At 45.5% G+C, this 23,572-nt stretch overlaps 1 protein-coding gene across 1 annotated transcript in view; it reads right to left on the reverse strand.

Moving 5' to 3' along the window:
• Positions 1-23,572, reverse strand: part of LOC8032267 (bifunctional lysine-specific demethylase and histidyl-hydroxylase NO66) — a 34,540-nt gene that overhangs the window by 4,735 nt on the left and 6,233 nt on the right. Inside the window, exons 4-10 of the mRNA XM_040218891.3 lie at positions 21,721-21,828; positions 20,252-20,286; positions 20,085-20,179; positions 15,178-15,261; positions 12,644-12,748; positions 11,242-11,383; positions 4,231-4,345 (exon numbers count right to left, since the gene is read on the reverse strand). Coding sequence (XP_040074825.2) covers positions 4,231-4,345; positions 11,242-11,383; positions 12,644-12,748; positions 15,178-15,261; positions 20,085-20,179; positions 20,252-20,286; positions 21,721-21,828 — 684 coding nt within the window. The remainder of the gene's footprint in view (positions 1-4,230; positions 4,346-11,241; positions 11,384-12,643; positions 12,749-15,177; positions 15,262-20,084; positions 20,180-20,251; positions 20,287-21,720; positions 21,829-23,572) is intronic.

The following is a 23,572-nucleotide window of genomic DNA, read 5'->3' on the forward strand; positions in this document are numbered from 1 at the left end:
CCGTCTCCTTGCTTTTTACTATCATCTCCAGATTTTTGGGCGGGTGCCTGCTCGGGATTTTACGGTGCGTACCGGCGGCTGATGTGCGCCGTTCCAGAAAGCGCTCTTAAGCTGGCTGCCCTGTTGCCCACAATGATGCAACTGGTGCGAATCTCACGAACCCCTTGTAGACGGAAAGTGTCTGCCACCTTCTTGGGCCATTGAAACCTGCTTGGCGCAGCTCTCCAGCCGTGTTGCACATTCCGAGTGTTCCGGCCTTTCTTGCAATTTCCCATTTTATTTCCACAATCTGTGCTACCATACCTATCTCTTCTGCATTATCTTCCACCATGAGAACCAGTCCTCGCAGCCTGAGTGCTTCCCATTCGAGTGTTTTTGCTCGGCATTCCAGAAAAATGAATGAAGGGAACGACATTAGACAGTCCGTGATGTTGCGAACAGTGATAACAAAGAGGACTGTTCTCCGCCGAGATAATCGCCCAAGAAGTCCTTGAACTTTTCCAAATATAGCTCGTTGGGTTGGCACAGGAGACGGAATGGATCTGTTCGTTAGGTGCTGTGCAAAAAGCCAGCTTTCTCCAATTGTGCTTCGAGTTCTATAAGTCGTGTTCCCTGTAAACTTCTCGAACATGTCATCTTCTCTAGCCTTTTAGAATCCGACAACTTCTTCAGCACTGCTCAACAAAAATATTTTCATGTGAGACGCAGCTATTGTCATTCACTCATGATCTTCATAGCATTCTACACCGAGGATCCCAGGCGGACTGTATTTTTCTGGATTTTGCAAAGGCCTTTGATAAAGTCTCTCACAAATTGTCGCTACTAAAACTTTCCAAACTTAACATAGATGCTAATGCTCTTGTATGGATAGATGTTTCCTAATTGAAAAGTCACAATTTGTTGTTGTCAATAATAGTAACTCATCTTCCGTTACTGTTGCTTCCAGTGTTCCACAGGGATCAGTCTTAAGACCCCTAATATTTTTAATACATTAACGACCTGCCCACTAATGTCTGTCTCATCTCTCTGTTTGTTTGCTGATGACTGTGTTATTTACAAGAAATTCTAGACCATAATGATACTTCTAAACTCCAATCGGACGTTAACACTGTCTACTAATGGTGCAATGCATGGTCTATGAGTCTTGTGACTATTCTAACTACCCCCTAAATAATGCTCCATTAGTGCCAGTATCGTCATAAATATTTAGGCCTACATATAACTTCTAACTTGTCATGGTCAACTGATATTCAGCACATTTCCGCTAGTGCTAACCGCATGTTAGGCTATATCAAAGGCAATTTTTCATTAACCCCCGTTTCGCTTAAAGTTCGACGAGCAGGGTCGAGATTCTGCAAGGCAGAAGATCCTCCTCACCATGGGGGAGGAGGAAACGCAATGGTGGACAGGTTAGAAAGGGGGGAGAGGAGGAGGCGAGGGAAAAGTGGAAGGTGCGAACTGGTCGTCGGTCTTTAAGATAATTGTTTACAAAACTTTATTCACCCCAAGTTAGAATATACAGCTTCTGTCTGGGACCCCAGACAAGCAACTCTTACATCTACATTACAAGCAATTCAGAACAGGTCTGTTCCTTTTATCCTAAGTAACTACCACTGCACTGCCAGCGTCAACTTTATGTAAAAGAACCCTCTCATTGTCATCATTATCCCTACGTTGAAGAGTTTCTCGCCTTTCTTTGTTTCATAAAGTTTATTACCATAATTCTTTACTACGCGACATACCAATCTCACGTCCATTTTATGTCTTCTCTTGTCTTGATCATCAACATAAAGTGGGTGTCCCAAGTTCTATCACGGCAATGTTTTATTCATCTTTCGTTCCTTGTACATCCCAGGATTAAAACCACCTTCCCGGATCGGTAGCTGCCAATCACGAACATTAAGCTTTTCAAATGTGCCATCAGCAATCTTTTTGCTCACGAGAGTGCCTAATATGTTTCTTTTGCGATAAGCTTTTTGTTATTGAGTGTGCCAAATTTATATTTTGTTATTGGTTTAACCTTTTCTTGTTGCTCTCCCACTCTTGAATGCCTTCAGGCCTTGAGGGTACAATAAATGAAATGAAGCGAGTTCCTCTTGGATTTCATCTGAGCGTCGTGAAGTGACTTGTACGTCGACACATGTGACTGGATCTACCGTATTATTTAAGATGTTTCCCCCAAAAAAAAAAAAACATTTAAATGATGCAGCATCGTGCAGTGTGCACAATATATTGTTCGAATGAAGAGACTCGCCGTATTTTATGTGAGAGGACTGTTGTATGCGCCGGTAAATATGTCATCTGTGCGCGGCGAATACCCATGCCTTTCCTACTCCTCTTTCATCAATTATTTTCAGCAGTTAAGAACACTGTCAACTGGCACGGCTGAGCCGGTGGCAGCGTGAAAAATTAGCATAAAATAAAAATGTTTTCGTCACGCGCATACTCGACAAAAATGGCTTGCAGCTGTTTGTTTTTACTCCCAAAGATGATACGGTGCTTTCTCAATGGCCCCAAGAAGGTATAGACCAACTTGCTGTTTACAAACGGGTCCGTGTTTGCCCCCCTGAGAGTGGGCACTGCAGGGACCAGAGTGGCACGAAGTGCAGCCTTTGCACATAAGCCTCATTGACAGCCGCGCCGCGGCTGTGGTGTCGTGCCAGAGTCGTGTGTTTGTGGATATATGCAATGAAATCCAAAATAGAGAAAAAAAAATTATTGTTTCGTTGGCAGCAGTGCTCTGCCTACATAGGCTGGCACTGCTGCTGACGAAACCACAGCCCACTCGGTTAGGGTGAGCAGTGATGGTGGGGAGAAAACAGCTTCAAACTCTGCGACTAAGTTTGGAAAACATTCTCTTGTCCTTGGGGTCTTTCTTGGAAAGGTGTACATGGGAAATGCCGGCCAAATCGCTTGGGCGAAAAATGTGCATCGCATGTAAAAAAGGTTGACGTAGTTGTTTTGGTCCCTGCCAAAGGGCCTATTTAGAAAAATGAATAATGTGCGGTATAATTAGGTTCTTAATTATTTTAGAGGAATTAACTTTGTAATGGTTAAATTGAAAGGTATGGACACCGAAACTTTCTGGGCATCATCGAAAACCACTAAATCTGCGCACTCTACAAAAACGTGAGGCATGCGCAGCATTTTACGGCATTCCGAAAACGATGCTAAACTTGGATGCATTTTTAAGTTTTGGTTTTCTATCAAACCGCACCTCCGGACCAAAGGTCCCGCTCCCCGTGCCCAAGGCACGCAGCAATCTCGTTGTGTCGCTTATTAGAGAAAAGGAAGTGGAATGGGAACCAGCAAAATGAACCGCTGCGCCGTTCAAGTGACATTGGAAAAATGGGTTCACCTCCGTCGTGCGAAAAATCCGTGGCAACATTAGTTGCACACTTTACGTATTGCAGCGGTGCAGCCGAGGCACGTGCCAGGACCTCAAGAGGATGGTGGCGCCGCACGCGGGGACGGCAGGTAATTGACACTTTCAATCTTCTAGCACAATCGTGAATGTCGCAATTAAATTCGTTGCAGTATGTCCAGCTCGGAAGAGTTTGGTTAATGAATTTACCCGCCTTTGCAACAACCCGAAGTGCCACCGCCGTCTTAAGCCTCGTCGCCGAGCGACACATCACCAACACCTTGTGCATCGACGGTGCAAAATGGCAGACAGATTACCCGATTTCCCCGTTGTCAGACGTGGAAGGTGCAAATCCCACGCTTGGGAACAAGCTTCTGCAGCAATAGAGTCGGAGGTAGAGACTGCCAGTGTCTTCGTGGGACTCGGTCATTGCCTTAAAACCGGTTGACACACTCTGGACTGCTCAGAGCCAAAAATGCCTTAAAACCTTTTTAAATATTTTATGACGAGAAAGCACACTGATGCTATCTGTAAGGTTGCCGTGGAACACTCGAAGTGTGCGTATATTTCCTATTTTTCTTCCGATATCATTCTTTCCTTTATGGCAAAAAAAAACCACTCTCGACAATGTTATAAATGACCTACTCTCATACCCAGCATGCACATTTGATCTCGTAAAGACCACAAAATCGCCACTCTAGTAAAATGCAGCTCCAGGATCGCCACATAGATGGCGCTGGCGTGGCAGTCTATTTTCTTGTAAAAGATTGTGAGAACTCTGTCGTGAGCGAGTGCGAGAGTGTGGGTGGGCCTCCACCACGTGCCCTGCTTCCGCATTCTGCCAGAGAAGAGGAAAGAAAGCTCACCGCACGGCGTTGCGTCGCACCAGCCGCACGGCCGTGTCCGGCTCCAGTTCCTGCACGTCTACGACTCGTCCCTCGTGCCAGCGCTCTCCTCCGTGGACGCTGCACTCGCGCTCCTCTGCAACGAAGCGACGCAAAATGCCAACGTTCCAGCCACCGTCAACCAATAGAAGGAACTTTTGGACTGTGCACATATATGGTGTATGCCTGGCGAATCTTTCGCCTTAAAACAAGCCGATTCGTACCGGCGCATAGGAAGCTCAAAGTTTCACCGAACATGCATTGAGGTAGTGGATTTTACCTCATGACATTTCGAGGTGTAAATTTCTTCCTGTAAAAAATGAGGCCAACAAACTTGCCAAAATGAATGACGGACGTGTTTGCAAACGACCGAAATGGCGATGAATGTAACTTGTGGTGCCATCTCTCATTAGGAGCGGCGAGTAGACGACGGGGTGCGTCGTCTGCTCGCTGCGCTTATTGGGAGATCACGCCACAAGTGACGTTCATCACCGACACGATTGAGTGTAAAAACGCCCGCTGTTGACATTGGCAAGTTTGTTTGTCTAATTTCTTACAGGAAGAGAACTACGCCCAGAAATTTTGCGAGGTAAAAATGAACACTTTTATTTATTTATTTATTTAAGTACCCTCAAGGCCCTGGGGCATTACAGAGGGGAGTGGTACAAGACAAATTTGGAACACAAACACTATACAAACACTAAAAGCCAAGCATGAAAAATGTAAAAAAAAAAATGTGTAGACAATTTAGGAAATGTATAAAACAAGGCAAACAAACAAAGAGAAATATTAACATAGGTAAGTAGTCAACGCCCTTTTAAACAACTCAAAGGATGGTATGTTTACTAATTGCGCGGGAAGGCAATTCCACTCTGAAGATGTCCTTGGAATAAAAGAGTTATAATAGGCTGAGGTAATGCAATGAGGAATTCCGACTTTAAATTGACGATCTACGCGCGGCGAGATGAAAAGAGGATTTAACATTAGTTTGTTTTTTAGCAAAGTATTGGAATAATAAATTTTATAAAAAAGACACAAACGAGATATTTTTCGGCGTAATGAAAGAGCAGGAAGTGATAAATTAGTTTTCATAGTTGAGACACTAGATGTGCGATGATAGTTAGTAAATATAAAACGGGCACCGCGATTCTGTAGGGCTTCAAGATCAGTCACGAGAGTTGAGAGAACAGGATCCCAGATTGCTGCTGCATAGTCTAGTTTGGAACGGACAAGGGTTTTATACATTAGTAGTTTTAGGGACACTGGGGCTAACCTAAAGTTTCTCTTTAGGTAACCAAGCATGGAGTTAGCGTTGGCGATAATGTGGTCAGCATGAGTTTTCCATGACATTTTAGAAGTGATGTGCACCCCAAGGTACTTATAGCATGGTACAGTTTCAAGAGGAATTTCAACGATTGAGTAAGTAGGAGATATAGTAATTCGACGGGAGATAGTCATCGCTTTACATTTGCCACAAATCACACCAATCAGCCACAGCTTGTAAGTCATTTTGAACAAGATCGATGCAGTAGTATTAGTGACTTCTCGATAAATTACACAATCATCAGCAAAGAGGCTAATCGATGATGATACACACAGTGGCAAGTCATTTACGTAAATTAAAAACAACAGGGGCCCCAAAACAGACCCTTGCGGTACACCAGAAGTAACAGGTTTGATAGAAGAATTTACATTGTTAGCATGAACGAACTGAGAACGATTAGTTAAAAAACATGTAATCCAAGACAGCACGTTAGGACCGAGATTGAGTTGACTGAGTTTAAAGAGTAAACGTTTATGAGGAACTTTGTCGAAAGCTTTGCAGAAATCTAAAAAACACAGTCAATCTGGGATCCACGGTCAAGTATGGAAAGTACATCATTAGTGAAGGTCAGTAGTTGGGTCTCACATGAAAGGGATTTACGAAAACCATGTTGGGATGGAGAAAAGAAGGAATTAGAGTCCAAGTAGTTAACCAAATGAGTGAAAATTATGTGTTCTAAAATTTTACAAGGTGTGCTGATTAAGGAAATGGGGCGATAGTTAAGAGGACTCTGTTTATCGCCCTGTTTATGGAGTGGAATCACCTTCCCTATTTTCCACTCTTCAGGCAATACACCAGATGCAAGAGATTGCTCAAAAATCTTAAAAAGGTAAATTGCGATATAATTTTTAGTATTCTTAAGGAGTGTGGAGGTGACATTGTCTACTCCAAAAGACGAAGATGTTTTTAAGTTATCAATCAAATTTACAATTCCGTCATAGTCAATCACAAGAGGATCCATGGGCAAAAAGTTATAATTAGGGTACACAGGGTGGGAGCAATCATCATCTACACAAAACGCTTTTACAAAAATGTCATTTAAGATGGAGGCACACTGGTCATTTGGAATAACAACACCATCATTAGTGAGCGATATATCGTTCGTTTTGTTTCTATTCATAATACGCCAAAACTGTTTAGGACTGGTCAGTAACATGGAGGGTAAGGTCACATTAAAAAATGTTAGTTTAGCGTCCTTGATAGCTAGTTTATACGCATCCTCAGCTGCATGATAGATTTCCCAACGTGCGTCACTACAAGAAAGTTTTGCAGAACGAAACAAACGTTTCTTTTTGTTGTTAAGGCGCTTAAGCGTTACATTAAACCATGGAGACAAAGAATTTGTTTTAATGGACCTATATGGAATGAATAAGTTAATTAGAGACACTAATTTATTTTTAAATATTGACCAATTGCTTTCAACTGAGCGTTCAGAAAAATTAGGAAGGAATTCGTCAAGGAAGCCAGCTAATTCGTTATTTATAGCCCCGAAATTCGCTTTACTATAGTCAAAGAAATGTTTTGTTGACTTACTAGCATCAGACACCGGTGTAAGTAACGAGAAATGTAAAATGGAGTGATCGCTGATACCCGGTAAGTAGGATATCGAAGAGGCAAGGTTAGGGTCAGAGGATAAAATGAGATCTAGTACAGTGGCCGAAGACACAGTGACTCGAGTAGGTTCAGCAACAAGTTGTGTTAACGAAAAATCCAAGCAAAGATTGAGGAATTCAGAGTAAGTTGCAGAATTACAAGTGGTAGTTGGGAATGCTCCTGACCAGTCGATTAGGGGCAAATTGAAATCGCCAAGTAAAAATAAAGGTGCAAAAGGAAACCTAGATGTAATTGTGCATAACGCATCATGCAAGGCAGAATAAAAATTTGTGGACGCATTAGGCAGACGATAACAGGCACACAAAATAACATTTCTATGGGCAGAGATTAAATGCGCATTGAAGTTCCTTCAATGCGCATTCAGTGAAAGCTACGTGTAGGGGCTGTGCTGATCTTTATGCCTTGTTTTACGGGGCAAGATCCACAGGGTGCACCCTACACTTTATTATGTTTGCTTCGCTGTGAATACCATGTCAAGACTTGTACATTCGCCCATCCAACTTGGAGACGACGCATTCTATGCTTTCCCGCCTCACTGCAAACCTGTGCATCCAGTTGTACATCGGGCGTTTCACCGTATCTACTCGAGCACTAGATGCGCTGTTTATATACAAGGCCAGCGAGTCTACTTTCCCGCAGAGCATGCAAACAGCCATTCATTCCATTCTCCTTAAGTAACTTGGTAAATAACAATGTCTAGAAAACAATTCTCCATCAATGTGAAACCGGTGCTGATAGCATTTTCAGGTGAAGACATCTTTTTTCCTTAAAGGGGCGGTGCAACAATTTTCGAACATCGGTCAAAGATTTCTGGAAGTTGCCCCCTGACACTTCTGAAGTAAAGAACAGAAAACCGATTTCGCCTGCGTGTCCTAGTTGTTGCGTAAAAAAAAGATGAAGATTGGCATTTCGGGCACCCCTCAACTCACTCCCATTCTTCAGGGTCACACCTGGTCGCACTCCCAGTGACGTCATTCGGAGTGCCGTGTAGCTTCCCGTGTGCTATCTCGGAGGACGCTTCCCCTCCCTCTCTCTGCGTACATTAGCGGGCGCTATGCTGCAGCTTAGAGCCGAGCGAGGTCACGTAATCTTTCCGCCGTAGTTCCTTCGGCTGCCACTTGGGGCTGCAGGTGGGGGAAAAAGCTCGACTTTTGCTTTGCGATTATGCAGCGGAATCGCAACATTTTTAATAAAGGAAGTGTTTTCTCTATCCTCTGGGATACGATAAACAACGCAAAAATGATGAGATGCAAATTGTTTTAATCATAAAATCGTTGCACCGCCCCTTTAAGTCATTGGCCTACTTCTGTAGACCCCTATTATTGGCCATAAGGACCAGCACATCAGGAACGCCTTGCACAATTAGAATTCTAGACATACCTGAAACAAACGTTGTTCTGCAAAAAGATTATGTAAATTTTTTTTTAGGGCTGCGCTCGGAGGATGTGATATATTAAAAATTAAGAAAAAATGGCAACCGTGCATTTCCTATGCCCTATACCAGATGTTCTTCATCTGCACGCTGGTTTGCGAGCTTACTCCCGACGGTCATCATTCATTATATTTAGATAAAAGTAACACTTGTCGTGATTACCCTGCTCGTCGCCAGTCTCTACTATAGCATTCGACGCATTTCCATTTAGTGAGCCATCTGGGAGCGATCGCGCAGACCAGTGCGCAGACGACAAACAGGCTGGTTTAAGACAGGACATGCACGGTAACCATATTTCCATTATGTACTTTTAATATTTCATTACACCTTATTTGAACTCCAAAAAGATAGACATAAAACTTATCGCAAAATGATGTTTGCATGCCAAATTTAGGTATTTATGTTTCTATTCAATCTTGAAAGGCATGTCAAATGGGTTGGTCCTTATAGCTGCTCCCTGTTGAATGCCCTCATTGCTCGAGTAAACACAGTAATTCCCCCAAGCAATCACCTAGCACTCCGGCATCAATTCAAACATTTTTAAGAAGATATATCTTCTAGTGCAGTGCAAATATTTAGATTTTCTAATAGCAGATTTGAATAATGTGCTATTCATATTTGCTTCGAGATGAACTGCAATATTCATATTTATCGAAGCGTTGATCTTGGCAGATTAGCCCCGTTGAGTGCGCTTCTCGTCGAGTACCTGTACACTGCAGGGAAGCAATACCCGCGGAGCTCGCGGGCATTGCTTCCCTGTACTGCACAGGTACTCGGTAAGAAGCGCACTCAACTGGGCTCTAAGCTGCTGCAATTGTGCAAAATTATATGTCGGGCAGCAACATCTTGACAACCCACATTCATCATTTGTGCTTCTTTTTTTTTTTTTTTTGTCAAATATGAATTTAGAGAAATAATATTTCTATTGGGCAGGAGATCGAACTATAGGGGGCGCCCTGACCCGTTTGTTTTCCCCACGCTCGGTGTTTACTCTACACAAGGCCTGTGCACATGCCGACAGGCCTTATGGGCATGTCCATGTCATCTTCTACAATAGAGCGCGGGGCACAGTTTAATGTAAAAAATACTAACAATCGCAAAGCAACGTTAAGTGCCGGATTTATCCTCAGAGGATGCGAGCTTGACCCACTTCGGCTTTTGTGCTAAGCTGGGACCGTGCATGCTGCATTGTTCATGCAGGCCGTAGTGGAAACAAAAGAGCCCCTCCTCCCCCTCACCGGAGAACACGAACTCCAGCCGAACGCTGACGCCGCGTTCGGTTATGTCGGCCGAGCGCTGAGTCATTGTATTTGTTGTCCCCATCCGTGCAGTTGTAAAGTTAACCGCTTGGGGCGTCACGGTCTGTCCTCCTCCCCAATAGAGCAAGGAGACTAATAAATCTCTTCAATTAGGAGAGCTGTGACAAATTGTTGTTTACATGACACAGTTCATAGAAATAGTTGTATTAAAATTGTTGAGCAATACAGGGCTTAAAAGTGGACCAGTGGAAGGTGGGGAACAACCTCCACGAGTTCAACCGAATTTTCGTTTAAGCATGATGCGCAATTGGGAAAATCTTGGAAAAACTATGAAATTCGCTTCAAACTCAAAATTCACTATTTGCACATGCCTAATATTTTCTGAACAGCAACAAGCTGCCATTCAGAATTGAGTTTCAGGTTATTGCGAAACTAAAAATTCTGTGACACATGTTTACTACTTCGAATAGCTAGGACATGACGTTGGACGTATAGGTGGAAGCATGGGGGCAGTTTTGCTCTGCCCGGTCTATGGCTACGGTGACTACGATTCAGCTGGTTTAAGAGTCAAGTGCTGGCAGGTCTCAATGATAACACATTTGAGGACTCCTGTTTTTCAAAGCTTATTTTGGGAGAGACTTCGAATGTCTTGTTGGGAAATGCACTCATCATTGCAAATCGGACATAAAGATGCATTTTAGCAGCGAGCAATATTTACGGAAAATCCTGTGGGATGTAACTTTCTTTACTATCCAAATGCTGTCCCCTTCTCTGTCCTGGAAGAGGCCCCAGCAGCTATCACAATACCTTACTCAGATTGGCTTTTGCAGCGATTAAGAATTGTAACAGCACAACACCCATTGCCCTCAACGAGCACTGGCAAAAAATCCTTGACCTTCCTGGAAATATGGTGCCCCCACCGTCTGCTTGACGCATTGCGATGTTCCGATGTCGACACGCGAGACTATCCAAGAAGCGAACACGAAGTTCACTCCGCTTTAACATTTTGTGATGTCCGAATGCAGAGAAGGCAGAAGGAAAGGAAAAGAGATGTGATGACTACCTTTTGTGTTCGCATTATTTTTTGCAGGGTCAGAGCTACCAATGATAAGAGAGAATAAATCGCACCGCTTCCAGGATATACAAAGCGTTCGAGTCGGCACGAGCGTACCTCAAAAAACCCACAATCCTCCTCGCCGCGAGGACTTCCGGCATTTCCCGGAAAGGTCTATCATCCGAGGTTAGAAAGGCGACTGGAGCGGTCTTCCCCGGGACCTTTGTGCCGGCGCTTTACCGAGCAGTTCTGGAGAAACACTTGGCTTCTTTGGCCCTGAAAGAGAAAATCTAAGACCTTTGGCACTCACGCTGGGACAAGAGGGGAGGCAGTGCCTCATGCAGGTGTGCCTTGACCATCTGGTCTGCCGCCGCGTCCACGGGCAGAAAGTCCCAGAGGCGCTCGAACAGGCCGCGCATCTTCGCCAGGAAAGCCTCCCGCCGGGGATTTGCCTGAACGGTGGGTTGCAGACTGTTATGGTAGCGAGTCGTCACTGGTACGGGTGCGAGAGTAACACCATACCCAAAAGTTCGCTGAAAACAATAGTGGGAGAAAACCGTGCTCCAGTTCGCCTTACAATGACACTTGCATGACATGGGACTGGTTTCGACGGCTTATAGCGTCCTCCATGGTTTGTCGTAAGGTGAAACGAAATGTATCAACCCAATAACTTCAGTCTTTTTGAAGCAGTCAAGATGCTCCTCTGCGTCAGTTACTTCTATGAGCATGCTGGTGCAAAGCGACGAAGCTTCATTTGTGTGCACCGGTGTGAAGTGGTGAAGCTTGACAAGAGCAGTGGCCACTTAAAAAATTGGCGGTGCCAGCCGATGCTTATACTGCTCCCAACCGTTCTGTCGAAACAAACAGGGGCCAAGCAGAGCCCTACTTTACCATGTGTCCATTCTACTTTTCACTCTTGAACCTAAAAAGCACCCATCCCCTTTTGTCCAGATCCGACTTTTAAGTGGGAGCCAGCTTGGTATTTTACGGTGCCAGGATTTTATGTCTCACACCAACAATCTAATTATGAAAGAAGGGTAAGCGTGCAGGCATACTGGCAAATATTTCACATAACAGAACCTCAGACGTGGAAGGAAGAGGAAGACACGTAAAAAGAGGGACAACACAACAAAAACTCCGAACACACTGTTGTCCAATTGTCATCTGCTAGTACAGCACCGAGTGCTACGAGCCAAGCGTCCCGTTTTTCTTGCTACGCTGAAAACTTGTGAAATGCAGCTTACCGTAAATATCGAGCAAGTTCTTATCCACACTTTGGAGATAGTTTAAAAAAGCTGGTTAGGCCTGAGGGCAGAAATGGATAGAGGGCACAAAGTTCGGCGGGCTTCACCGCTTCGCACTGGTGCACGCATGTTAAGCTTCGCCGCTTTGCGTCGGTGAGAAGGGGTGAAGCCCAACGTGCGCACGTCGGCATAAAGTAGTAAAATCTACCCGCCATGCACATGCGTCAAGCTTTACCACTTTGCAGCAATGTTCTTAAAAAGCGGCTCATCCGGAGAAGTATCTTGGTAAGCTAGATAGGCTCAGAAGTCTGGGGTGGGCACTTCATATGTCCTTTGCTTATTTTTCAAATGTAGAGGGTGGCCGCCTATTGTGGCGTGGGCCCGTGTTCAGTATTTCAAGGCAGCTGCTACGGTGCCAGAGGCTTCGGTTGCTTTAACTGTCTCAAAAGGCGTTAGGGGACTGCTCACCAAGTCTGCATTCGCCACTCCCATGACGCTGGGGTAGTCTCTCGGGAGTGATCTGCGGAAGTCCACGTCTTCTTCCAACGCCAGCTGGAGTGCCGTGGGCAGGGCCTAGACCAAAGAGGTTTACTCGTCAATTTTTCGCGCCACCGACGAAACCTAGTTTACCCGCATTTAAAGGGCAACTCTGCTCAGTTCCGAAGATTTTGTGACAATGAGTGGTTTCGCATTAAAAAGCCCTAGTAAAAGACACTACGTCATTTGCTTTGCGAAAAATGGTATATTCTTAAATCCGATTTTAAACACTAGCAGAAATCGAAACCGAAACTTCGCCTCGTCCAGCAACATTGACCTCGGGCAGCCAAGAACATGGCCATCACGTGGTACAAGATGTCACGTGATCCTCTACGCAACGACGGGCAGGATCGGGGCAGGCGTGTGCCAGATGCAAGTGTCGTCTGCACCACATTCTTTATCGCGTTTAATGTCTACGACATTCAATGACATCCGCACAACTGCAGCACAAGCCTGCGCATGCAGAGTCTGTAGTGTGGACGAAACTCCGAGAAACAATAATCACAAACCGTAAGATGATGATGGCAGATGGATGCGGGAGATAGCGGTAATGGGGGGACCACGGTGGGGCGGCCGGACGGCTCCCATAAAGCGCGCTGCGTTAGGCGCGTTACGCCAATCATGTGAACACCGCTGAGCGCCGTGAGAAAACATTGCTGACGTCATCCGTTACGCTTGCCCAAAGAAGTAAAAACAAATGAAAGGGGGCAATGGTGATGACATTTAGCTTAATGTTGGGTACGCCCACGCCATAGCGTCAACTGCGCTGTTGGTTGTGCCTCAATTTGCCTGCTCGAGTCAGCCGATTTCAGCAACCTTGCTAGTTGCAAAGTTTGCTGGACCATTTAAGAAACAATTAAACAGAACTATGTCGTAACATTCAACGTCTGGTCTTCCTACGTGATACTGAAGAGGACTGCATTCTTTAAAAAATAAAATGAAGCGAAGTTGATCTTTGAAGTACACAAATTATTAAAGCTTGGATATTTTATAAATGGTGTTTTAATGCAGAATCTGTTTATAGGGCTAGTTTCCATGAGGTGAGAATAATGTTATGAAAGAGAGTTGCAAAAACTACCACGTTGCTGCTAAATTTACTGGGCTTACCAACTGCGAAACTGAGCCAGAGTATGAAGTAATTCTTATTAATAATTGATCATTTACAAAAGACAATACAGCATGTCCCCCAAAAAATTAACAGGATATATTTTTTTTTTCACAAGATTTCACAAGTTATGAATTGATTTTGTAAAAATTTCAGTGGAAAAACAGGGCCTGTTTTTGCTAACTAGCACCATTCAGCTCCATGTCTTCGAGTGCTCTATCGACCATAATTTTCCCATTGATAATTTAGGACAATCACTTCTAATCTTTGAATGAGACAACGGTTAGAACTTTGCCATCTCGTTCAGACTGCTGGCGCTACATTCGGTCAAAAAATAAACATTCAACAATGCTTTTTTTTTTTTTTTTCCTTTTGCAGTAAAAAACATTGTGCAAATCTTCTGCCGGGACACTCCCTATACCTGTTTTTCCGGTGCACATTTTGTCTCCCGACTTTATCCCGAGAATCAATTAACGTTTACGTAATTAATTACCATTTAATTCATACAGCATCAGCTGTACTGAACTTGGACCGGGCGACTGTTGCATTCCTGAAAACGAATGGAGCATGCGCGCATTTATCGCAGGTGCCTCTGGTGCCTGGAGAGAATGAGTACAGCGGCGACACCCTTGCCCTTTCACCAATAATGGTCATGGTCAAGACGCAACACGCTCGGCCAATGGCGATTGAGCCAGGGGTCACGCGATCACACTCCTCGCCACCCGTCTTTTAATGTAAAAGTCACAAAAAGAAAAGAACAATTAAAGGTCCAAACTGATCTCTCAAAACCAATTCTTTTTCTCATCAGACTGCAACAGGTTACTTTCTTGACTACGACGAGCCATTTTATATCGGCTTGGTCCAAACCGAAGCCCGCATTGAGACCACCTTCTTTCTATCCAATGGCCATTCAGATGCCGTTCCCAGGGCACCCGAATCAATGTGCGCCGACATCTACCAACAGGAGCATTTACCGCTTCCTAATCTGCAGTTCCTCGATTTCCAGCCGACGACATTGCACTCGCGACACGCTGCTGCCTGCCACAATCCTGGCGGTGACACGACGGTGGAAGTGAATGCGCCGCATTACTTTCCAGCTTGACAGTTCACGGAAGCTATGGGAGTAGGGACGATGCAACGACAGTGACGCTCATGTTTGCCCGTCTTTTTTGCGGAAGTCCTACAGCCAGTCACTGGAAGCGTGACATCCGACGGCACGACGTGCCGGCTCTCGCGATGCAATACATTGTCACTTTGAAACCACTTCATGCCGGTCGAAGATTATTTCCAGGCACCGTACCGAAACCTCGGCTTCCGGGTTTCCAACTGCGCTATCCACGAGGGGCCGAGGATGCCTCACCTTTTCGAGCAGGTCCCCCCACGTGTTACGCTGGCAGGTGGATAGGGTCAGGTGAAGCGAGTGGCTGGTCTCGCCCGTGCATGCCTGCGGGGAATGCGGAATTCAATTCAATTAATCGAGAAGTTTAGCGGGAAGGCACGTACGGGTTACTGAGAAAAGCAGTTGAACCCACAGCCTCTTCGGTATGGGTCCATCTGTTTTCTCCTGGAGTAGGAAAAATAGTTAAGAGTGTAGGAGCACAATCTTCCAAATTTTCGACCTGCCTGGCAATGCTCTGACTTATTGTGTCGTGTGCAAGTTTATAGAGCCTGAAGTTAGTCAGCCGTAGTGATGGCCTGTAGCTGAGCCGGTTGGTTATCCATGCTTACTGATTACCAGCTGAACGTTAGGAAAGCGACGAAGAGAGAGAGAAAGAAACACACTGCTGGACTATCAACCCTTTTTTATATACACTTCCTTTTCCTCAACCCAATCCTTAAAAGGGTAGCTTCTTCTTCTTCTTTCAAAGCTTATACTTAAACTTCCTTTTTCTTCTCACGGACCGTGGTGTTCTCCACCTCTTCGACTTTCCCCATCCCAAAAGGGTAGCTTCTACTACTTCAGTCGGAGCTTAGACAGAAACTTCCTTTTTTTCTCTCATGATCCGTGGAGTTTTTGTCTTCTTCGACTTTCGGATCTTGAAAAATGTCTTTCTTTTTGTCTTTTATATTTCCGGTGGTGTCACCCTCGTTTTTCTCGGTCGGATCTTGGAGTCACAGGGTCCCAACTTGGTTCATCCGAGGTGCCGCTCTCTTCAGATACATTTTCTCTTTGGGCAAGAGCGCAATGGAGGCAACACTGACGCTCCTCAATGGCCAACGCCTCAAGGAGCTCCCTTCCAAGCTGCTTTTGGTGTTTTGCTAAAACGGTGACGCTTGTGAAATCAGGAGCACATTTGCAGGCCCGACAATGTGCCGAGAGGTGGCCCGCCGACGTTAGTGCGGTCACAGAGGCTGCATGTTCCCTGGTGCGGTCGTTGATGCACCTCCCCGTCTGTCCTATGTAGCTTTTGCCACATGACATAGGGATCTTGTAAACCACTCCTTTTTCGCATGGGGCGTAGGGTGTTCGATGCGCAGTGCTGCAGGTCATCGTCCCGTTCTGGGCGGTTTTCTGGTTCACCCTACGGCACATGGCGTAGGCCTTGTTGGGGGCGGAGCACACAACGTGGACGCCTTGTCGGCCGGCGATCTTTTTTAATCGATGAGTAATGCCGTGAACATACGGAACCACTGCGAAAGGCGTTGGGGGCTTCTTTTGAGTTGTTTGATTCTTCTCAGGATTTTGACGTACTTGCTTACAAAGCTTTTCACATACCGGTACTTTCCTAACGTTCAGCTGGTAATCAGTAAGCAAGTTAGTCAGCCCCAATGAGCGTCTGGTGTCTCAGCTCTAGATGAGCAGTTTAGTCAGTGCGGTGCAACCACTAGCCTGAGCTATTTAACGTGCACTGCGCAGTAGTGACACACGACCGCAAACCGGTACGATGCTTATATGAATTGAAATGGACAGGGGTGGGAATTAAATTCAGGATCCCTGGGTTCTGCTCCTGACTTCATTGTGGCTAGGGTTCTGTGTTCTTGACATGTACTGATAAACCCCAGAAATTAAGCACCGCACCGGTGGTTGAAAATTAATAAAAAAAAAGACCAAAGCTTTGCAGGAAGAATGATTTATCTACTGCCTTATTCTGTGATGATCCAACACGCAGCCCTCGCCGAACTGTCAGCGAGGCCGCTTTTTTCTTTGAGAGCGAAACCCTCATCTTGTTTCTCATCGGACCAGGACGTCCTCCAAGGATTCAGGTCGTGTTCCCTAGAGGTTGGAAAATCCCATGCCCACAAACTGTTTTCTGCAGCAGAAACCCCGATAGATGTTGATGCTGTTTACAACGAAAATAGATGCCTATACACCAACTCAACTCAGTTACGTCACGCCATGGTGGTGGCATGTTGGTCGCAGGGCTGTGGGCGAAAGTCACCAAACGGGACGGGCATTCCTGTGTGGTTTTGGAAGAAACCGGACTAAAACCTTCCCTCTCAAAACACCGCGATTGGGGCTGTACCAAAAAAGCCGGGAAAGTGTGGAGATCAGTTTTTATCTGTTTTCTGCCTGCTCGGATCGTCTGAGATTGTAAATAGGTGCCGTGAAAAGGGAAACCAGACGCCGTCGGACCAGAATTGCTTGTGCGGGAAGCACTTTGGGTTGAGTTCACGGATACTTGTGGTTGTGAAATTTATTTGTTTTGTTTTAATACGAAAGCGGGAAAACCGTCAAGTTGTCTGGACCACCCGCGGATTATGTTCAGTGCACCTTCACATTCAAACGGCCGTCCGATCGTCCAAACTGTCGTCTGCTCGTTCAAACGACAGCGGCCAGTAGACCAAACGTTGTGATGAGAAGTGCAGGCCTCAAGACTTTTAAGTTTGAAAGTTGTTCGGGGTAAGTAGGCTCGGTGTAAACAGTAGATACAAGGAGGTGTTGATCATTGCTTACCAGTGGCCATCACAAACCTGTTATGCCTGATTTACTTGGTCCGATTCTGCATGCGATTTTCGGTATCGACAATCTGCATTGCAACTACCGTCCACGCTTTTGCAACCCGAATGATGTCACGACTGTAAATAGTGAGCAGATTCTCAACTTGCAAATCGGGCTTTAGCGTCCATTTTGCGGCGTTCGCGCTGAATGATCGTTGCACGCCAGATTATTTACACAAAGTTTTCGAGTACAACGAGCCTCATTATTTTTGCTTGGACCACTAAAGTAGTTGGACATTGCTCTGAAGACACAGAATCAACAGCTCTACCTCGAAAAAGTGCACTTTGCCTCACGCCGACGTTATCAAAATCAGATTTCAATGGCTTGTCAATTCAGGAAACAATGTTTCTTGCCCAAAACCTGTCGCGCATGCTTGCCGCCGGTGGTGTGCCATTAGGAGCGCTCTGGTTTGTTTGTAAACATGAGTTGGTGTATGAACCCCCCCCCCCAATGTATCTTTGAAAAACAAAAAGCAGCAAAACAACCCAAATTGAAAAAAAAAAAAAAAATGTAAGGGCAAATAATACAACTTGCGTTAAGGCCCTGGAATTGCAACTCAATTGTTACAAAGATTCGAAGTTACTACGTCACCTATGAAGCGACGGTGTGTTCCGTCATCAACGCTGGACTGAAGCTACAGATTCCTTCACTTATGCTGAGGTCCCTACTAAAGGATAAAGCATTATGCAACCACAGACACTGAACAAAGCAGTTGTGCAACGCGCATCGAGGACATTTTTTTTTTTTTTTTTTTTTATAAAAAAAGTATGGTGGGGGGCCACGAACGAGAAAGTGGTGCACGAAGGTGGTGGGGTAGAATTATGGCTTGTGAATAGATGGGGACGGTGGGTTTTTCGGTTTTTTGACTTCTGTTTGATTGGATCGAGGCGGGAAATATTTTGGCAGATGGTAGATTCTCTGAGAGATGGAGTGAGTGGTGGGTCCGTGCCAAAACCTGTAAACATTGACAGTGCCCCTTACAGACCATTCCAGAAACGAGCTTCTGGCTGGTGCGATTTACAGGGCTTGAGCACGTGGAGCACGCATGCTCATTTTGTGAACTGACGAACATGCGTGTGCTGAGTTGTGATTTTCTTAAACACTGGAGTAATGTTTATGTTGCGCCTTTGAATATGCTCCTATGGTCCGACAGCTTTGTTGGTGATGCTGAAATCTATTAACGAAAAGCGAAACGACCGGCTTCAACGAAAACTGTTTTTTCCGACCAACTTGTTTGGTCGTGCTATTAAACTGTTTCTACTTCTTCAACTAAAATTCTGCAGAGCCGTTCTTCAGCATAAAATTTTGAGCAGTATATACAGATGCCGTTCCAGCTAGTTCGAGGCAGGAAAATGACAGCTACGCTCAATGCTTTGCTACATTTACATGCCAATTGATGATGACGACAATGCTCGGCCAATATCTTGGCACCGGCAAGGGATAAAAGTTCCCCTGCCATCGCGATGTCCACTTTCAGCCCGACGACAATGTGTGGGTGTGGACTCCGATTCGGTGCTGCAGTCTCGGTGAGAAGCTCCCGAAATACTACTTTGGACCTTACGAGATTGTTTGTTGTTTTGGGGACCTGAACTATGAGGTGTTGTCCGACTGATGTGGTCTTCATCATGCCACCTGCCACGCCCCTCTGTACTACATCCGATAGAGCCTGAACACAGTATATTTTTATTCCTTCAGATTGTTTATTATTACTGATTAATGCTGCTATTGTTTTGTTTGTTTAGAATCTAAACGATGTGTTTTTTAAAAGGGGAGTAATGCCACAGGCGTGACTGGCTGTGGCATTACTCCCCAGAGCCAGTCACGTGACCTCAAAATCCGCAGGAAGGATTTTGAGGTCGTGTGACTGGCTCTGTGGGGACTAGAAACTAAAGGTATCTAGCGTTCTAGCGCCTTAAAACCCGTCTTCGCTTCGAATATCAAAGTCCGATTTTGAGCGCAAAAAAAGGGTGAAGAGGCTTGAAACATAAATGAAATGAACCGTATTCGTGCACTGTAGTAGCGGCGTATAAAATTATCTCTGGGGAAAGTCGTGTGAATCAATAACTGAAGGAAACAATGGGCAAGGTTTACATCTCCTGGGCGGAATTGGCTGTAACGCTAGGCACTTCCTCCCTACGGAGCTGGCCACGCGAACCCAAAATTTCTTTTGTGGGCGAGTTAACTGCGAGGAGAGATACCCACATTGATCGGCAAGCCGGCCCTGGGGACCGTGTGGATTCATACACAGCAAATCTGACTCTGAAGAGTCCAAACAAAAAGAGTGGTCAAGCCGTAAGCCAAGCCATGCCAGGCACCGTACCCCGTACCTGGTGTATGAATCCCCTGGGGAAGTAGAGCAAGTCCCCAGGCTCCAGCAAGGTTGTCAGCAGGGGCTCCCCAACTTCCTCCTTTGTGAAGTTGCCTGTCGAGAGGACGAAGCATCCTCGGCCACAAGCGCCTCGCAGACGCTGCCCAGTCTGGCAACAACACTTACCGCTGGAGAACCGGGGTAGCTCCTCACTGGGGTCCCTGGAACGAATGAGGCAAGGGATGATGCAGTGTAACAACCCCAGCTTGTGAAGTGCTTTCCAAGCACAGCATAGATCTAAACCAGGGGTGTATAAATATTCTAAACTTCAAATATGAATTGAATATTTTAATATTCTATTAGTATTCGATTTTCCAAGCACAGCATAGATGCAAACCAGGGGTGTATAAATATTCTAAACTTCAAATATGAATTGAATATTTTAATATTCAATTAGTATTCAATTTTCCAAGCACAGCATAGATGCAAACCAGGGGTGTATGAATATTCTAAACTTCAAATATGAATTGATTATTTTAATATTCAATTAGTATTCGATCCGCGAATTTGCTATTAAAATATTTAGCCGCAATCAAATATTCAATGAAGTAGCGAATACTTCGGCCAAGAACGAATAAGCACCGTGGAGGGTGGTTACCACAATGTCACGAGATAGCCTCCCTAAAATCAAGAGCAAATTAGGTGAAAAGAAGTGGGCTATCTTTCGGAGTACAATTAGAAAAGTTGAAAAAACACTATTTTTAGGTTATGTTTTTCTTTTAAACTTGTTATCGTGGTGAGGGGCAATGAAGCAAAGATGAATACTTCCCAGTCAGCAATGTTCACCTATGTTCCACCATAGCTGCTTAACCGTATTTACGACGACGTCATCATTCATCTGAACAACATGATTAGAAGGAGGGGGCCATCCTTCAGTATTTAAAAGAAAATAGCATATCGTGCCAAAAAAAAAAAGAAATGATTATCTTGTTTTTTCTTTTTTGAAGGGGGGGGCCATTTGTTGGGATATTAGTAAATAAGTAATCTTAGTAAATACCTTATGTAATATGCCATCTACATTTCTTCGGCAACGTCACACGAAAAACTGGCCAACGATGCAAGCCTGAGCCTGTAGGTGCCTGCAATGTCTTCCCGGCACCTAAAAAAAAAATTCTTTTTTGGCTAATTTTAGCGCAACATTTATGCTTGGGAGCAGGATAGTGCAGCGAAAGTGGATTGGCACACAATGGCACAGTTGCCGCAATGCGCTTCTACCCATGCTCCAATAGCATTTGCACCTCTCTAGTGCAAGTCAACCATTTTCCAGTAAGCCTCTGCATGCGTGTACACTCTCCCGTGGCCTTGCTTTCCACTGTCGCCACTTGCAGGGGGCACTGTCCCCCACGACCATTGTCATCGGCACCTATCTTTGAACATATTTTCTTTTTAAAATTTTTTCTTTTGAGCATCAGTAGTATAGAGCATAAAAAGCAATAAAGACTGGTACAACAGCACTGTGCCAATCTGTCCTGACGGGTGGATAAATGCTGGGTTGCCCTTCATTTGTAGTTAGCAGACAGGCCCCCAGACGGCGCTCGTTACTCGAAAAAGGTCTGTTCCACAGGGATGGCAAGATTTGGAGTGAATCCCGCTACCTGGGAGCGTACACCCGCCAGAGCTTCTGTCCTTCCAGCTGCAGCACAAAGGCCTCGATGTCGTCGTAGTGGGGGGCAAACCCCTGGGAACCCGCCGGTGTCAGGTACCTGGGGAAAGGGCCACAGTCTGGCATCAGTCGGGAAACGAGAAAGAAAGCATGTGTGATCGAGGGCACAACTACAGCCACCAAATAAGCTATGCTTTAGAGCAGTGGTGGCATCAGGACCAGGCGTGGCCTCTAGAGCTGGGGGTGGCTTCTAAGGCAGGATTTAGAGCAGGGAGGAACCAGCGTGTCATGCTGTTGGATGTCGCGACCCTGGCGCTTGGTTGTAGAAGTTCCGGCAAAACGTTTGGGCGTACGCAAGTGCTGCCGTGGTCATAACCTTGCTGCCGAAGTTCCCACGCACTGTCGGTGCGGGCAGCGACTTACAGCAGAAGGTGTCTGCTCCACCCTCTTCCACCGCCGTCTCACTGTCAGAATGGTTCCAAGCAACGATGTGATGCTTTACGACGCTCTTGGGCGGAAATCGAGGGACCCTGTACAAGGATGCAGTAAAGACATCGGTCGAAGGCGCCTTCCAGACATCAAGTGGTACACTAGTGCCTGGCACGCGTCTCTCGCCGGTGTGTTTACCACGTCCTAAAACAGCGGTCCCTCGATTGCCACCCAATGGCGTCGTAGAAGTGTCATGTTGCTGCCTACCACATTCCTGGCAGTGTCGCAGCAGCGTCGGTGGACATGGCAGACGACCGTTCTGCTGCGGGTCGCTACGTAGCCACAGGTGGTGTTCCCCCTCCAGGAGGCACTGCTGTCATCGCACTTTTTTACACTTTTCATAACCGACTCAGAAAGCGAGAAATTTTAGGGTTTCTCCAAGGCGGCTCAATGTGGATAGGCAAGACAGTGAAAATAAAGCTTTTACAACATGATATCTACATTGCCTAATTCAGCCATGGTTCCGTATTCTTTCGCTTCAGTCCAGGAACACTGAAAGGTAAAATGTAAGAGAGCATTTTCACGCGTCTTTCTCAGTTTCCGTTTGATGAGCAGTTTTTTTCTGCCATGCTCCAGCCATGTTTCTACATGTAAAGGAAGGGTTGTGCCACGCCGATCTTTTAGAGGTACTGAAAAAAAGTATGTCAAGGTTTATCTTCCTGCCTGTGCATCTATGCTCGCATCATCTCCGGGACCTGTCCTATGCTAGGCCTAGTGATCCAAAGCTTGTTTTACGATGTCTAGCTCGTTAAACTTTTGTTCTCTCGGCACGTGCTCGCTCAAATAAAGCTGACTAACTTCTCATTTTGAGCGTTTTATGTCCTTCGAAACACTTGATTGCCCACGCCAGACAGCGCCATGCTATGGGCATTTCTCGCGAGTCGAAATGTCAAAGTTGCACGTCAAACAGTATGTGCAACCCAGCTGATGGTGCAAACTCCGATCTCACAATACCGATGCGCGTAAACCAAAAAAAACTCATCGCGTGAGCTGTGCAAAGAGGTGCGACTTATATGCCAACTTTTCCACAAAAACTGCTCAATATACGGATGTGCGACTCCTACAAGGGTGCGAGTTGTAGTCCAGAAAATACGGTAATTCATTTGCCTTAGAGGAAAAATCTGAAACATTTGAGGTGGAGGTGGGATTCAAACCCACGACCCTTCAGTTGCGAGCAAGACACACAACCCATCAGGTTACGCAGACGCACTTGCATCGCTTGGGAACAAGCAGGGGTTTATATTTAAGCATCGCGTTCCACTCTTAAAGGCAAAGCTTAAGTGTCCTCCCGTAATTTCTTCCAGAACCTCCACGCCCAACCGCAAGTACCGCGAAATCCGACAGCAGGACATGCC

Source organism: Ixodes scapularis, unplaced genomic scaffold (assembly GCF_016920785.2).
Source record: "Ixodes scapularis isolate PalLabHiFi unplaced genomic scaffold, ASM1692078v2 PGA_scaffold10__122_contigs__length_95168666, whole genome shotgun sequence".
NCBI lineage: Eukaryota > Metazoa > Arthropoda > Arachnida > Ixodida > Ixodidae > Ixodes > Ixodes scapularis.